This window comes from Hippocampus comes, unplaced genomic scaffold, assembly GCF_001891065.2.
Source record: "Hippocampus comes isolate QL1 unplaced genomic scaffold, H_comes_QL1_v1.1 scaffold1, whole genome shotgun sequence".
Taxonomy (NCBI): Eukaryota; Metazoa; Chordata; class Actinopteri; order Syngnathiformes; family Syngnathidae; genus Hippocampus; species Hippocampus comes.
In genome coordinates, this window is record NW_017805010.1 from 26226 (window position 1) to 43335 (window position 17110).

The window sequence follows — 17110 nt, forward strand, 5'->3', positions numbered from 1 at the left end:
GTTTTCTTTCACTTTTGTTGATAGTTCAACTTTGGGGCAGGTCTGTGCTTTACTATTCTAATTCAACAATGGTGTGGTTGTAGATTTGCAGTGGTGCTGCAAATTACATCACCTGCATTAGCTTACTCAAGATAAGATGCGACAATCTTTTGATGATCCTCAGAGCGGAAATCCTGGTGCCGTAGCAACGGACAGCAGTTTGTGCAAACAAACAAAAACTAAATGGAGTGTGAATACATGGAAAGAAACAATAAGAGTTTCTCGGAAAGTAAGATAAAAGCTCAGATATCATGATTTGGCAAGAATACAGGGAGGCGGCGACATGTACAGGTAATGCAAACGCAGCTCAGGATGGCGCAGTGCAGCTTTGCACATCAGTGGAATTAGTCAGTATCACTTCATCAACATTTACAAGACAAGACTAAGTCTGTCTTTCCTCAGCTCCATTCTCACACTCAGCCAGCAATGTCACATCGTGACAAAGTCAGCTTTGTGGCGTTGTTCCTGACACACCAAAAAAAAAAAATTATGCAACAGTATTGAAGCTGTGACTGAAGGCCTGCTGTAGGAGTTTCAGTGGATGTTTCACTGAAATTCTGTATTGTGGTTTTTGTCCTCCTACTGATTTAGGTGTCCAGTTATGAGAAGCCAAAGGCTTGATTAGCAGCTGACCCCCTGTCAAATACTGGACAATCCTTTCACTGGGCCTGCGAATGAAACTTCACAGTTGTAGAGCTGTCGGGGCTTGCTCTGATTTAACGCTTTCCGTGGGTGTTCTGGCCTCGGAGGTCACAGCAGAGAAAGGATGGTCCCCTTGAACAAGAACTCCACAGTCTGAGTCATTCAAGTCAGCCAAGTGGCTGATTTCTCTCTCTCCATTTCTCTCTCTCTCGCTCACTCACTCATTGTATGATTTAATTTTTTGTTTCCCAAAGAACCGGCTACCACAGTACTGGAGATGATGTCTCACCAGTGGATTATCTGAGTGATGACAACTTTCACACACAGAGTCTAAATACCATACAGAATGTGTGTGTGCATGCTGAGGCCTTTTATACCAACACACATACTTAAAAGGAGCGTGCTACATTCAGACTTGAGGTGCAATTGCCTTGTGACTTCCTGACTCAGCGGCTGTCATGTAATGAGCATCTCCATGACCATTCCAAGTGCCACACAGTCGACGCGGGTGCCTCTCACACTAAGGTGTGGTTATGGCATTTTTTTTTTAAAACCACAAGACACAATTGTATTTTTATTTTTTAATGTTTCCTGCGATTTCAAAGATTGAACAGAATCCAGTCCAGGATGCTCATCAACCAAGTGTTTTTTTCTTTTTTTTTAGATATTAATTCCAGTCACATTCCAGATGTACGTCATTCTAAAGTGTAACAAGAGGGTCGTCGCTATTAATGGTAAAATGTAAAAAACAAACAAAAAAAAAAAACAAAAAAAAAAAACCCAAAACTGCATGTTAACTTTCGGGATGACTTGTGTGGTAACGGTAGCATTATACTTCTCTGAATGCAACTTCCGGTGTTATTTTTATTCTTCTTAAATTCTAAATGAGACTGCTCCTCTGGTTTGAATAAAAGACACCACAAAACTCCCAGTTAATCCATCTCCCATGACGACATGCATGACCGCGGTTCGATGACCTCAATTGAAAATGACTTGAGAGGTTCCACTTTTTAAAAAATGTTCTGCTCAATTTTTCGGTTTTATTTTTTCTCATTTTCTCACTCCACTGTCTTTTTTTCATGGTGATTATTGGTTTTTGTTTTGTTTCAGACACACACATGCACAAATGTACACACGCGTAAAGTTGCTCGAAAAGTAGCCTTTACAATTAACTGGATTCCTGCGTAAATAGTGTTCTGTTCCATATCTCACTCACAAGAACAGACCATTTTCTGACACATTCTCTATAAGACTGGCCAGCATTGACCAACACCTCGAATCTTGTCAAATCAATACGTCTGTAGGTTGGACGACTCCTGACTCAGATTAGCTCTTGCAGACGTCATTAGCGTATGGATTCGCATACCTTTTTCACGCTGCAGCGTGTATGTTTACCTTGTGAGGCCTACAAAAACATGAAGCCATATGATTGTTTGTGCGATATGAGTTCAAGAATACTGTGTTTGTCTGTTGTTGTGACGTGTGTGTACGTACGTGTATGTGTGTGTTTAAGAGAGAACGTGCAAGAGAGCACATGTGATTTAAATTGTCAGTAAAGATACTCATGGGTCAGTGCACCAGGTTCTCCCTCTTGAAAACACACACACACACACACACACGCTATGCAAATGGTTTGACATTTGCAGACCAACAGGTTAACGTCCTCCTTCACGATCACTGTACACACAATCTACCCAAATGCTTCCCCTTACCCTTAGTTTTTTTTTTTTTTTGTTTGTTTTTTTGGCCTTTCCCTGCGAATGTGTGCATCATTTTTGCCATACTTTTTGGTATACAGCACAACCTGTTGCTCTGGCATCGCGAAATTGTGTTTAGGTGGTCGCCTCTTTTCGTGCATTGATGTCATCAAGTACACTTCAAATGAATCCGATACATGACGAATGTAATCCATTACATGATTCCAGTTAAGCCTCAATCTAAAGCACCTAATCTAAAATGCTTCAATAAATGTTTACACACACCAAACAATGGCATTTAGTCCTTTTAAGCTTTTAATTCTGGTTTAACCTTTGTCCAAATCTATCCGTGACTTGTAGACAGGAACGCAATTCTTTCGACTCCTTAGTGTGAAGGGATTAGTGAGTAACTGGAAACCATCCATAGTGGGGAAATGGCTGGCTAATAACGGACTAAATTCTTGACACCGGGCCAGAACCTTAGAGGCACTGAAAGTGCTTGCTGTCATCGGAAGTCTGACAGAACTTACTTGTGTGGCTCTACTTGAGTAACACAAACGAGTCCTCCATTCAACATTTGTGTTTGGTGTTTCAAAAGTTTTCTTTTGCTGGATATCTTGAGAGAAATTAGAAGTTGTTTACAAGATTAGCAGCAGCTAGCTAGTTCAATATGAAGCACAACTGTCCAAGACGAAACATTTTTACCAGTTTGTTACATTCAGTTGATGCCAAGACAAGATAACGGATGTATTTAATCCATCTTTTCTTCCTATCTCAGTGAAAAATGTACAAAAGTTAATGAGGTGAAAAAATGATATGAATTAAGTGAAACTTTCTGACATTGGTGTGTATCCTTTTAATTGCAAGAGTCAAATTTCTGACTTTGAATAAGCACAATCCAACCCGAGCTCCTAAAAACACACGAAAAGGACCACTGCCGCGAATCAGAGCATGCTGTTGGCAGAAATGTGATACAATTTCATGCTGGTAACACAGAAATTATAGCAATCACACAATGCTAACCATTCACCATAAATTCAGTGTAAAATCTTGACCCGATGTCACTTTTGCACTCTGAAAGCACCTAAATTTCATTTCAGAAAGTCAAGGCACCGCAAGCCCAAATAGCGTCCCTATTTTATCTTAAACCGAGGCTCCTGTGAGTTTGAAACAGGATGCCTTCTCCTGCTTTGTCTTATCGCTGCACCTGAGCGTCTGTTTTCTCTTTTGGGTGTGGCCACCTTCAGATGAAGACCAAACAGTGACTGATGATCACTACTATCAGACATACCAAAACCGCGACTCAGCTGACGATAAGTGTCTTGTTTGCTCAGTGATGGTTCTGTCTGCAGCTAAAACCTTTCGGGGGGGAAAAGTTCCAGGATGGATTTATGTAAAGAATACCTATTTGTCTTTTTCCAGTGACTGCACTTTGATTATTATCTTTGTTCAAACATGCATGCAAACTTAGCAAGGTTTTGCTGGTGCGTCGGCCTCATTCTAAACCTGTGCTTAATGTGAATCCCTTTTGTTTGACTTTTTACTGCAATGCGTGTATTTTCTAACCCTCAAATATCCTGCCAGGTGTACCTTGACGAAAATACAACAAAACCTCAAAGTGAGGCTCATCAACATGCTGGCCGGACGGACGGAAGAGAGTTTGTCAGCAATCGATTCAATTCTTACCTTTTTTATATGATTGCGGCTGCAGGGGTTGCGGTGGGGGGACGACATAGTTCCGAGCATATTTTTAGTGGTCTTGTGAACGGAATGTCCATGTGTTAAAAAACCTGCAGGAGGGACGTCTGGAATGTTTTTACGCCAACTCAGAAGTTATTGTCCTGATGTGCCTACTAAGGAGACTGTGCAATTGTTTCTTTGTTTGTCCATATCCTCTATGGGAGGGGGACAATCACGACCTGCATCCTGCTTGGAGGGAACAATGCGCAAAAGAGGTCAGGATATCTCATCATGCTAAATGACATGAAAGCGACATTATGACTAATAAGACTCCTTTTACATCCACAACAACATGTTCATCTATTTATTATAGCGTTTATCCTCATTAGGCACATGTGTCAAACTCAAGGCCCGGGGACCAGATCCGGCCCGCCAGGTCAATTTATGTGGCCCGCGAAAGCAAATCACGTGTCAACTTGCGAAGATTTGTACCAAAATGTCAAATTGTCATATATGTAAAAAATGACGTTGAGATTTTGCAAGACATCCACAACAACATGTTCATCTATTTCTTATAGCGTTTATCCTCATTCGGCACATGTGTCAAACTCAGGGCCCGGGGGCCAGATCCGGCCCGCCAGGTCAATTTATGTGGCCCGCGAAAGCAAATCACATGTGTCAACTTGCGAAGATTTGTACCAAAATGTCAAATTGTCATATATGTAATAATAATATGATAAATGACGTTGAGATTTTGCAATAATTTTGTTACCCTGTTTACCCTCACTTGAACAATAATTGAACAAACTATTTTAATCGACTTGACTGATTTCAAAACTAGCAATTTATTTATTTGTTATGTACAAATAATAATTTTGTGGTTTCACTGTCATAACGGCCATCCGAGGGAAGGCGTAACTCCAAATTGGCCGCGACTAAAATGAGTTCGACTGCCCTGTCATTAGGCATACAGTTGATCCGGAGCCTATGCTAACTGTCGTTTATATTTTCACACCAGAAACCCTGTTTAATGCAGTCTTCAAATCTACCCAGCATTTGAGAGCTCCACTGGCTGGCAAACACACACTAGCGCAATCAAAGAGAGCAACAGTAGCATGATAACACCGGTGCCTCTTGAAAATGTGCTTGCTGCAGTTCAAAGAATGCCAAATGGTTATCTGGAATTGCTCGGAAAAGCTCCGTGACTGTTGACGTCACAGCAAGTCAGGCTCTGTGTCAGCCCTTGTGATTTCCTTTGGAGCGATCCAGTTTTGAATCACGTTTCAGCCTGATTCACAAAAGTATTTCCTCAGTAAAAACTATGCAGTTACAGTCGCAACAACACACAGTGTGTATGATGTAGTACTTGATAAAAAGATGCCTTTCAAAGCTCCGCTTCTTGTTTTTGCACGTTGGTCCTTTTGATGGTGGCAGTTCCTCTCTCCTGATTTGAATTGGCGATTATTTTCCGATACATTACTGCTTTGGCTGGCAACCAATCGAGGGCGTACTCCACCTCTCGCCCAGTGTCAGCTGGGATGGGCTCAAGCAGTTTCGAAAAGGGATGGGTTTTTGCTGTCATTTTAACATTAGCCCAGTTTTTGGATTGGCAGTTGTGTTCAAACTTAATCGCAGACTTATGAGATCACTTCAACCAGACAAAACACACCAAAGAGTCAGAATTCTTATCAAACCAAACCCATCAAGAGTGGACACGCCTAAGAATTCTCAGATGACGAGATGTTGTATTCTTGAGCAGCTCTCTCATTTTGGTCAAATGTATTTTAGAGTCATGGTGGGAGATTCATTTGATTAAAAATCTGGTTTTCTGGTGTCAAACCCACAGGAGCCTCGCCTGCCTGTCGGAAGTCTAAAGGAATTGTCTGTCTGGTTGCTGTTTGTGGTTAAATCGGCTGGTGGAAAAGCGGAGAGCCCCCTCCACTTGTTTCACACACTATAGATGTTATATGACTTCAGATGTATTTGGTCGACACTAATGGGATGAAATGCGAGTCACCGTCACCTGGTCACTGCCAATACTTTGCAATGATCTACATTCACCAACACCAAATGGAAATACACCAAATTTATGACGATCATACTCCTTGGAATAAAAGGGTATCAATGTGGCCCATCACAAAATGGCCTTTCCAAGCTGAGGAAAAAATTCTCTTCCTGGGTGTGGTTGCTGCTAGAACGGTCAGGTAACATTTCATGACTTGGCCAATCGTGAAACCTGCCCGATGACAGCTGGGATAGGCGCCGACATGCCCGCGACCTTTGTGAGGATAAGCGGTTTCGGACTTTTAAGGATATATGTCAATGTTGAAAGTGTGTACTAAAATGTCTAGCATTACTTCTGACCCATTAAAATCCACCAAACTGTTTCATGAGAATCTTGATCATTTTTACTAACGTCATTGATGATTAGGAGTTCAATGGAACACACGCCTTGACTTCCTGACATAATCGTAACTGACAATCCTCCTTTTTGCCGGGTGTGGCGTGAACTTACACTATGTCACCCGGCTGACTAAATGGAATCGAGAAACAACTTGAGTAATGAGTGTTTCTCCATCGCATAACAGCGAAGAATGTCATGTGTCATCAAGACTGACAACAACACAGCGGCGTGTTTGCGCTGCATTGAAAAAAAACAAGAAATATATACTGTAAAAACAGTTTTTATAAAAAAAGTGCACTTACGAGAATAACCTTGTCATGGACTATATACTTTTTGCTATTGAAATTTATTGTTGAGACATTCTGATGTTTGTAATTGACTTGGTTTTGACAATATAATTCTAATACAAGAAATATAGACTGTAAAAAACAGTTTTTAGAAAAAAAGGGCACTTACGAGAATAAGCTTGTCATGGAATATATACTTTTTGCTATTGAAATTTATTCTTCAGACATTCTGATGTTTGTAATTGACTTGGTTTTGACAATATAATTCTAATTCAAAATGTTATTCATCTCACATCTGTTTAAAAAAAAAAAACGTTTCAAAAGACAAGAGCTGACGCTGCTTTATTGCTTATTTATATGTCAATACTGGCAATTAATGAATGGATCTGTGGTGAATATCTCTCTGCGATATAATTGTAATTCAAAATGTTATTCATCTCACATCTGTTTTAAAAAAAAACATTTCAAAAGACAAGAGCTGACGCTGCTTTATTGCTTATTTATATGTCACTACTGGCAATACTGTAAGGAAAAAAGTCAAGCTAAAAGCATGTCTGCGGTTTAGGCCTGTGGAAAAGGAGGAGGTAACGGAGGGTGAGGGGGAGTGGTCTGAGGGGCGGACCCCGAGGGCCCAAAAGGTTTATATAGTTTAGCGGCTTCCCCTCTCTTACTGCCTTGTGTTTGTGAGTTCCCATTCCAGCCAGCCCAGCCTGTGCCTCACTCTCTTGAGTTTCTCCAGCAACGATGCAAACCTCCCAGCAAACCACATACTCCCTGCGCACCTCGTCCTCTGGCAAAGGCTCTGTCTACAGGGCCCCCACCATCCATGGTGGCGCTGGGGGGAACCGTGTCAGCATCTCATCCAGTGTGCGCAGTGGGCTGGGAGCGGGAATGGGCCAAGTTTCAGGAGGAGGCTTCTCCAGCAGCGTCCAGGTGAGCGGCAGCGGGAGCAGCATCACCGGCAATGAGAAGTTTGCCATGCAGAACCTCAACGACCGCTTGGCCAACTACCTGGAAACGGTCAGAAACCTGGAGCAGGCCAACCAGAAGCTGGAGATTAAGATCAAGGAGGCCTTATCCAAGAGCGGACCGGACTTCAGAGACTACAGCAAGTACCAGGCCATCCTGGATGACCTGAGGAGGAAGGTGAGGATGAATTTGGCCAATGTACTTTGTCATTTAAGCTAAAACCATGTGGCGAGTAGGATGGGGACTGCCAGGTCAAAGGTGAAATGAATGAATGAAAGCCAGAGTGAGAAGAATCGTGAGTGTGCTTTAGTGTGAAACCTGAAAGCGGTCGGTGTTAATCATCAGCATTGAATTACCCATCAGACAGAGTAGACTGGCCTCCTGTGGGTCCATGGCAAAGACTTACAGGCCTCCCTCCCCCCGCTACTGTGCCTCTGTGGACCAGGAACCGGGGGCTGGACCGGAAATAGAATGGAGAAGGATCATGATAGGTCACAGAGGCCGGAAAACAAAGATAAACAAAATAAAAAGGCCCAGGCATCAAAATGAGCAGCCAGATGTTTTTTTTTTAAATTGCTTATTTTCATTCATTGCATTGTGGTCAGAAAGTTCTTTGTGACATTCATCAAAAATTTTGTCAGCATCCAACTTTAAAAAGGTTCTCAGGACAGGAGTCATGAACATTGAGATACATTCAGGTACTTTAGTTTTCCAGCATTCCAGTTGTTTTTTATTAAACGCCTCACTGTGGAAAATTAAATTGGGATGGAAAACAATAGCAACTTAATTATTGTATATACTGTACAGGCAGTAAACAAACAAATATGATGGGGTCAGGGTTGTAAAAATATTACGTTTAATCCATTCAAAGGTTATTTTTTTCCCTAAGGTCTTGACATTATCCCAAACTATTGCCCGAGGGGGAGCCATGAGAATTATAATTAAATGGTTGTATTTAATTTACTATTCAGACAATTCAGCTCTTCAAAATATATTCCAAACAGCCTCAATTTTTTGGGTTGGTTGAATGCAACAATTATTTCAATGGTTTCTTCCACCCCCATCTAAGAAAGCACAAACTCTCATGTCAGCAACAACCACACTGCACTAAAGTCAACAGCCCATTGCAAAAACACACGCACGAACTTCAACACACAAACACACACCGCCCTGACCTCTAATGCCACCTTCCTTATGCAAATCACGTGCCCCCATCCTGTTGGCTTAAATATCCTGTTTGTCGGCAGGCCTGACGGCAGTTGACTCTGTGGCAATTTCTCATTGGCTCTTGGACTTTTTCACCCAGATGTCCCCCTCATTTATCAACTGTAATCTTTCCAAAAGTAAACAGTGCCAACTCCGTGTCTGTTAGACTGTACATATAAAGTCAGTCACTCTAACGTGTCACTTTTCCATTGGGAAAATAAAAAAATTCAATAAAATAATGGTTATTTAGCAGGAAAGTGTATATTTTGATAAAAACCCTCAGATGAGGGTCTTTAGACACAAGCACATGCTAATGCGAAAAACCTCTTGAAACAAGATACTTTAATTTAATGGTGCATAATTAAAAAAATAAATAAATAGAGTACATCAGGGGGTTGTTTCCATTTAAAAAAACTATCATGTGCTACATTTTTTATCTGCTTATTTTGGGAAATCCCATTATATATCTTGGAATACGTTAGCAAGAATTTTCGTAGGACACCATAGCTAGCATCCAGCCCCACTTAACTTTTGAGATGAACCTTTCTTGGTGTGACCGCAGTAAAGCAAAACGACAACTGCATTCATTAAATTCAACATCCAAAATGTTAACGTGTGGGCGAAACGTTAAAAAGCGGTTGGCCATTCGATTAATGTTTTGTATTTAAGAAAAGCTACATTGCTAACCGCGTTTGCTTGTTCTTTTTGTCATCCCATCAGCTAATATGTATTAGCCAAAATATATACTGCTTCAAGGCAGTCACCATCCCTTTTGTCTTTGAAAGCCCTTTAGCATGAATGTCAACAGAAAGCTTTTTTGTTCCACGCCTTGTCATCGAGTTTCAATTTAAATGGCATTCTTCTTTTGTCAACCTGTCGCAGGTGTTCGACGCCACCATGGACAATGCCCGCCTGGTCCTCAGCATTGACAACGCTCGCCTGGCGGCCGACGACTTCAGAGTGAAGTAAGACGCGATTGTTTGCTGTCAACCTGAAGCCCAACAGCTGCAGGCAAAACATGCTTGACTGCTGACTGGCTCCAAGGATGAATACATCGCTGTCATGATAATAATTGTCACGCGATGACAAATCATCATTGCATTTGCATCCTAAATTAAACAGTATTGGAAACAGCTAGCTAGCGGATGTTACCAAATACGCTAAATGCTAAATGTTCAGCAATTACTATCAGGCAAAAGAGTTTTCAGGTCAGCAAAGTAAATAAATATCTGAATTTGATCAGTTTTATCAGTCTTTCACACATAATCAATGTGTTATGATTAGATTCGAGTCTGAGATGGCTATCCGCCAATCCGTGGAGGCCGATATTGTTGGTCTGAGGAAGGTGATTGATGACACCAACATGAGCCGCATGAACCTTGAGAGCGAGATCGAAACCCTAAAGGAGGAGCTGATCCACCTGAAGAAGAACCACGACAACGTGAGTAAAAGTGCAAACAATTTTTCTTGGAGGTATGCTACAGACCCGTCCGTACAAATCGATATTTTTAGCTACCCATTTTGCTAATTATGCTCTTCACGGAATAACTTCCTTCTGATTTCTGATTAGCTAAAATGACCAAAGAGTCGAAAGCCTTTTCACACCACCTGTTAACCTGAGAACCTCGCAATGTGTTTTAATAAGGCCAAAGTTATTTTTGGCATAGTCAGAAATCATGCAAGTCAAAACGGAAAGGAATATTACTCGTGTGGACATAGCCTTGCACACATTTTCAGAGATTGCAGGAGGCTCTGGAAAATAATGCTTAGAATTTTTCAGTGACAATGTTTTGTAAAGGAAATCTGGAAGTTGTTTTCTGTCAAATCTAATATATAGCAATACCATCCATATTTGTCAATACATTCGGTAGCTTGAGAAAGTGTTGCTATACATGTACCCGTTTCCTATTTACTGACCTCAACAAGGTAATATTTGAAAGACACCATCTTCTGTCCTGCTGCTTCTTTCTCCAGGAAGTTCTATTGCTCCGTAACCAGATCGCCCAGTCGGGAGTCCACGTAGACGTTGACGCTCCTAAAGGTCAAGACCTCGCTCAGATCATGGCAGAGATAAGGGCTAAGTATGAGAAGATGGCACAGAAGAACCAAGATGAACTCAAAGCATGGCATGAATCTCAGGTAGATTAGCGGAAAATTTTCGGCTAAGCCCGCCGTCTTTGGTTGAGGTTCCTTATATACGAATGTTGATGTCTCAGATGACAGAAGTGCAGACCCAGGTCACTGTGAACACAGAGGCCCTGAAGACTTCCCAGACAGAGTTGAATGACCTACGCAGACACCTTCAAACCCTGGAGATTGAGCTGGAGTCCCAGAGGAGTTTGGTGAGAAGCACTTAACTGACTTAACTGACATACTTCACTGACCTGAGCACAACGCTTATCTCAGCTGCATGAAATGCCCAACTCAGCACCCGCACATGGACTTTGTTAGCATAAGCTTTACACACGGCTGACCCGTCGCTATGGTGTTGTCATCGGCCAGCTGGCTCTCCTGTTTTTCGTGCGTTAACCCCTTCGCTTCGTATCCGTTACACTTTTGCAGAAAGCATCCCTGGAAGGCACGCTGAGAGACACGGAGATGCGTTACAACATGGAGATCGAGTCGCTCAACAGTATCATCCTGGGCCTGGAGGCCGAACTCACACAGCTTCGTAACAGCATTCAGTTGCAGACCCAAGACTACGAAACCCTGCTCAACATGAAGATGAAGCTCGAGGCTGAGATTGCCACTTACAGACGGCTGCTGGATGGTGGCGATTTCAAGTGTGTACACTACTCAGACAACAAAAAAGCTGTTTTTGGGGAACTGAGTGGTTGGGCTTGGGATTTTTAATATTTTCCTCTTTTTTCCACTTCAGGCTCCAGGACGCTCTGGAAGAGCAGAAATCGGTGAAGACCAAGGTCATGACAGTGACACAGACCTTGGTGGATGGCAAGGTGGTGTCCTCCAGCACAGAGACCAAGAACCTCTGAACGCCAGATGCAGCCATCAAATATTCACAGCAGCAATAATAACAATAAACTCAATTTGGCCAACGCTGATCTTTTGTTCCAATTGGCTCGTGGCACCTTAGTTAAACAGTAACTAACCTTTAGACTAAAACGACTTCAGTGACTAGCTTGACTCTTTTTTAGTATAACCCCCGCCCACACACAGGCTGACTGAATCGAAAACTGGACCAGGAGAAAACAAAATCATCTGTTATTTATTTCATCGTAGACGTTCTGCAATTTATGTGTTTGTATGCTGGCCTGCAGATGTCGACTCACGCTACGAGGCCAGCTTAGGGATGTTTGGAAACAAAGTAATATCAAAGGACCGTTTTTAGAACAAATCATCACTTTTGTGACACCCTCGGTTTGTATTTCTGTCCGGTCGAGTCTGTCTGTCTGTCTGTCGTGCTGTGAGGTTTCAGACATATCAATAAAGTTCATTCCAGGGATTTGTGTGTCTTTGTGAAGCAATGAATAGAACTGCATATTCAATAAATATCCCATCAATTTTCAGTTACCCTCTCTAGGGTTGGGGGAAACTCGAAGCATATCCCAGCGAACTTTGGGCGATCGTCACACGACGCCGCGAGTTATTATCCAATTAATTGCCGGGCACTTCAACAGAAACACAAATTTCAAACTCATTGACACATCTATTGACATTGATCTGGAATCCCATCCCACGCTGGCTGTCAAAAAGTGAGTTCGAGTGAACAACACGACGCCCAAAGACGGACAGTCGACAAACACCACATCCTATTTTAAAATTTGCTTCCTTAAACTGGTCCACAAAATTATCAATGTGGGGTCTAACCTGCCCCCTCACAGAATAACACCAGGGGCAGTGCTGGAGCCGTTACAGGAACAGGGTCCGACCTCCAGACAATTTAGTCACGCATTTCCCACACTTTGCCAGCAATTATCTTCAAACATATCTTGTTTTGAGAAACAAATCTCTGAATTCACTTTACAGGGTCTGTAAATTAACACAAAAGACAAGTGAAACATGATGCACCAATATCATTTTGATTATAAAGTTGATCCTCACAGCATTACAAATTAACTTGAGAGATAATAATTTTACTCCTTATCTTTGTGTGGCACACGTCATGAACTCTTGGGTTACTCTCTCTGGCAATATAATGCTCTGTGCATTTTGCATCGGACTTCTGATCTTCAATAGCTATCGTTTAAAATTAAATTTCCAGTCAATCATATAATTTCAAAAATGAATTTTGTAAATCCGATCGATGACACAAATGGCTGATGAATGTGGATACCATATTTGGGCTTTTCACAAAGGGGCTTGAAACAGCAACAACAGCAATAATACTCCATGACGGTCTGGGACATGAAATCTAAAACAATGTTTTCTTTGAATATGTATATATTTTTAATGCACAGTGGTCACACAGATGAGTCCTGCTGACCTTTGAGCGACAGGTGGGGTACACTTTGGACTGGTCAGAAGTCACTCGCAGAATGGACTTCAAAGAAGAAAATAAAATCCAAAGAGTTTGAAAGTCACCGCTTGATAAAAATGAGATTCATAATGAAACTGAGCTTTATCATCCTATTTTTAATGACTACCCTGCAGAGTTTGTATTGGACATCATTAGATTAGATTGTGCAGGTGTCGATAAGGGTTTGACCATGTAATTATGAAACTTAGAGCATCCATTTAACTGCTATCGTAATCTTGGATTTCATATATACAGTTTCGGGAGTGAACACAACCAGTGTGAAAATGTCGGCACACCTTCATGTCCTGGCATCACCTCGGGTCTTGCTCGGACAAAGTCTGCACAAAATGGTTAAAGGTGAAAATGTAATATAGATAGGAGAGGAGTGGCAGGAGGGAATTCTGCCTTCCACGATAATATATAAGACTCCAGCATTCTCCTACGGCTTAACTCTCAACGGCCAAACATTTCTGCCCCGGACGTTTCTGCTCAGTCACCAATTGACCATGGAGGCCAAAATTGTCAAACGAAACGCTTTTTCGTGTGTGGTGCCAAATAGCCGTAAAATCTCAAGCCGTACCATTTCCAGAGCTGGCAGCATGGACTTCAGCGGGTACCTTGCAGACTACCAGCCCCACAGGTTCAATTCTGGAACCATGGCCATCGGGAACGAAAAGTTTGCCCTGCAGCAGCTGAACGACCGCCTGGCCAGCTACATGGAGACTGTGAGGAGCCTGGAGAAGGCCAACAGCAAGCTGGAGCTCAAAATCAGAGAGACCACCGAGAAACGAGGCCCTCTGGAGTGGAAGGAGTACAGCAAATATCATGCGATCATTGCGGATCTGCGAGCAAAGGTGAGACAATGAACATCGTTAACATGCAACTTGCATTGGTTCATTTCCCAATGCGCCATTCGCAATCGCTTACTTGTGACCGGTCTGGAGTCTTCATAAACTGGGTGCAGGTTCCAGCCTCTGCCCTGACCCAGATACTTGATAATAATGTGAGACTTGGTCGAGGAAGTAGATCATTCAGTGAAACGTGATGCACAGATAGCAGAATAAGCAAACATCAAAAACAAAATTCATCACGATGCAGACAAGCTAATTCAGACGTGCGTTCTCATTTTGACATGTTTAGCTGTAGCTCGAACTATAATAAACTTTGCGCTGTAAAAACACAGCTTTCCGGGGACAATATGTCACAAATGCCGCATAATAATGTGTGTATCACTTTCCCCCTGTGTCTATAATTTCACAAATCTCTACCTCGAAATCCAGTTCTTTAGCTTTGCGTGGAGCTGATATACTAACCAAAGTTGTATTTTCACCTGCTTAATTGATCACGGTGAAAATCATCATCTTTATATCCATCAATGTATGCAATCCTCATCACATTTCATCAACTTCATCACATTGAAATGAATGAATCAATCATCTCTTTGTTTTCAGATCTTTGACAAGATTAAGGGCAACATGCGGATTGCGATCGCCATTGACAACGTCCACTTGGCCTCAGATGACTTTAGGATCAAGTGAGTGTATCATTTTTGTAAGCTTTGGGATCCAATCAAAAAGCTAGAAAGCAATCTTAAATCTCTCTCTCTCTCTCTCTCTCTCTCTCTCTCTCTCTCTCTCTCTCTCTCTCTCTCTCTCTCTCTGTCTGTCTAGGATGGAGTACGAGCTATCTATGCGTCAGGCAGTGGAGGCTGATATTGCAAGACTTCGAAAGATTCTGGATGACACCAATGTGATCCGTCTGCACTTGGAGAGCGACATTGAATCGCGGAAGGAAGAGTTAATCACCCTCAAGAAGACCCGAGACACTGTGAGGGAGCGCCACCAGCGGAGCATCTCAGTTCACCCAAACATTCAACCAAACAAACATAAACATCATCTAAAAGTGTACCATGAGATGTGTTTGTTTGACTTACTGCACAGGGTAGCCTGTGCTCGGGAAATCACTCCCTGTTTATTTCCCCTCTGACAGGACGTTGCTGAATTGCGTGCCAAGATCACTCACGTCGCAGTCCAAGTGGATGTCGATGCCCCCAAAGGCCAGGACCTAGCCAGGGTCATGGAGGAGATGAGATCTCAGTACGAGAAGATCATCAAGAAGAATGCAGAGGAGCTCAAAGCATGGCACGAATCCCAGGTACCTCGAGTGATTCGTTTGAGACACATTTTGTTGAGCGCGATCGCTCGGAAGTCTCGATCTTCGATTTTGTGCACAGATCACAGAGGTGCAGGTCCAAGTGACTGAGCAGACAACGGCCCTGAAAGAAACCACAAAGTTGCTCAGTGAAACCAGGAGGAAATATCAGACGTTGGAGATCGAGGGGCAGTCGACACTGAGCCTGGTAACTTTTGTCTCGACTTATAATGAAGAATGTGGCATTATACATAATCCAATGATCAATCAAATAAAACCCAACTTCTTTTCAACCAGTTAGAGACCCTGAAGGCAACACTCCAGGACACTGAAATGCGCTACAATATGGAAGTGGAAAACTACAATGGGATCATTCTGAGGCTGCAGGAAGAGCTCACTCAGCTCCACACTGAAATCCAGCACAATCGAAGCGAATACGAGCTCCTCCTCAACATCAAGGTCAAACTAGAGGCTGAGATTGCCGAGTACAGGAGGCTGCTGGACGGAGGGAAAGAAATAAAGTGAGTTGGAGCGACTATGACAAGAACTTCCAAAGCGTCATTGTAGTGAAGAATGAAAGCCAAACCAAGACCAGTTTTGCATGCTTCGTTGACAGCTAAAAGAATCGTTGTTGTTCTTCATTTTTCCAGACTTGAGGAAGCCGTTAGCAAGAAGAAGGTCGAGACCAAAGTGGTGACCGTGACTCAGACTCTAGTGGATGGCAAAGTGGTGTCAGAGAGTAAGGACGTCAAGACCGGTGTGTTGGCGGATGTGTAGAAACTGAAAGAATAAACAGAAATAAAGCCATGCTGGGATGCACTATCATGCACGTGAATGTTTTTTTTTGGGGGGGGGGGGAGAATAAAAGGAATGAAAAAACTTTAGGATGGTGATACAAGGGTCCTCACAGTCAAATCTCTCAGTCGCCTTTACATCCTCTGACTAATATGGACTCATCCCCATGAAGCGACAGAAAACAGCCACAGAGGCTTCCTGTCTGGTTTCCTGCCAGCATTCTCCCAGCTCTGCATTGACTGTAGGAAATTCTTTCTGCTCCTGAAAAATGTACACTCTGACCCGTAGCATTTCAGAAGTGTCCCATACCGGGCAGAAGGCCATATTCCCATGCCTTGTGCAAGCAACCCATGTTTATCTATCTTCATGTTAGTCCTGCCTGCTATTTGACAAAAAGATTTGGAACTGGATGTAAAATTGTGTTGCAGAGCAAGAGACTTTGGGCGTTTGTTGCAGCCTGCAAACCATCTTGAGAGTAAACCAGACCAAATGAAATTCAAGCACTCATTTCTTTTAGCATTGATACCATTATTCCCCAAATTAAATGGAACCAAAATCATCTTCACGAGTTTTGAGGAAAGACCTGCCCTATATCGTTGACACAGGACATTGTATCATGGAACCTTTGAATTGAAACTGTTTGTTTAATAATTGGACGTAAAAATATGGTCCAAAAGAAGAACAAAACAAGAACAGAAATCAAAATGGGGCACAACTTTTCTGTTGGGTGTCACTGATAATAAGCCAAAGTGGCAAAGATGAC

General features: G+C 42.4%; 2 protein-coding genes across 2 annotated transcripts; both read left to right on the forward strand.

Moving 5' to 3' along the window:
* The first annotated feature begins 7410 nt into the window (after positions 1 to 7410).
* LOC109511806 (keratin, type I cytoskeletal 18-like) lies at positions 7411 to 12387 on the forward strand. The gene is made up of 7 exons (XM_019863139.1): positions 7411 to 7895; positions 9807 to 9889; positions 10209 to 10365; positions 10899 to 11063; positions 11141 to 11266; positions 11487 to 11707; positions 11803 to 12387. Exons 1-7 carry the CDS (start codon positions 7494 to 7496, stop codon positions 11915 to 11917), a joined length of 1269 nt encoding a protein of 422 aa, XP_019718698.1. The 5' UTR covers positions 7411 to 7493; the 3' UTR covers positions 11918 to 12387.
* Positions 12388 to 13827: 1440 nt separating this feature from the next.
* On the forward strand, positions 13828 to 16377 carry LOC109511807 (keratin, type I cytoskeletal 18-like). The gene is made up of 7 exons (XM_019863140.1): positions 13828 to 14255; positions 14853 to 14935; positions 15072 to 15228; positions 15391 to 15555; positions 15635 to 15760; positions 15850 to 16073; positions 16203 to 16377. The coding sequence occupies exons 1-7, from the start codon at positions 13908 to 13910 to the stop codon at positions 16327 to 16329; spliced, it is 1230 nt and encodes a 409-aa protein (XP_019718699.1). The 5' UTR covers positions 13828 to 13907; the 3' UTR covers positions 16330 to 16377.
* The last annotated feature ends 733 nt before the right edge of the window (positions 16378 to 17110 follow it).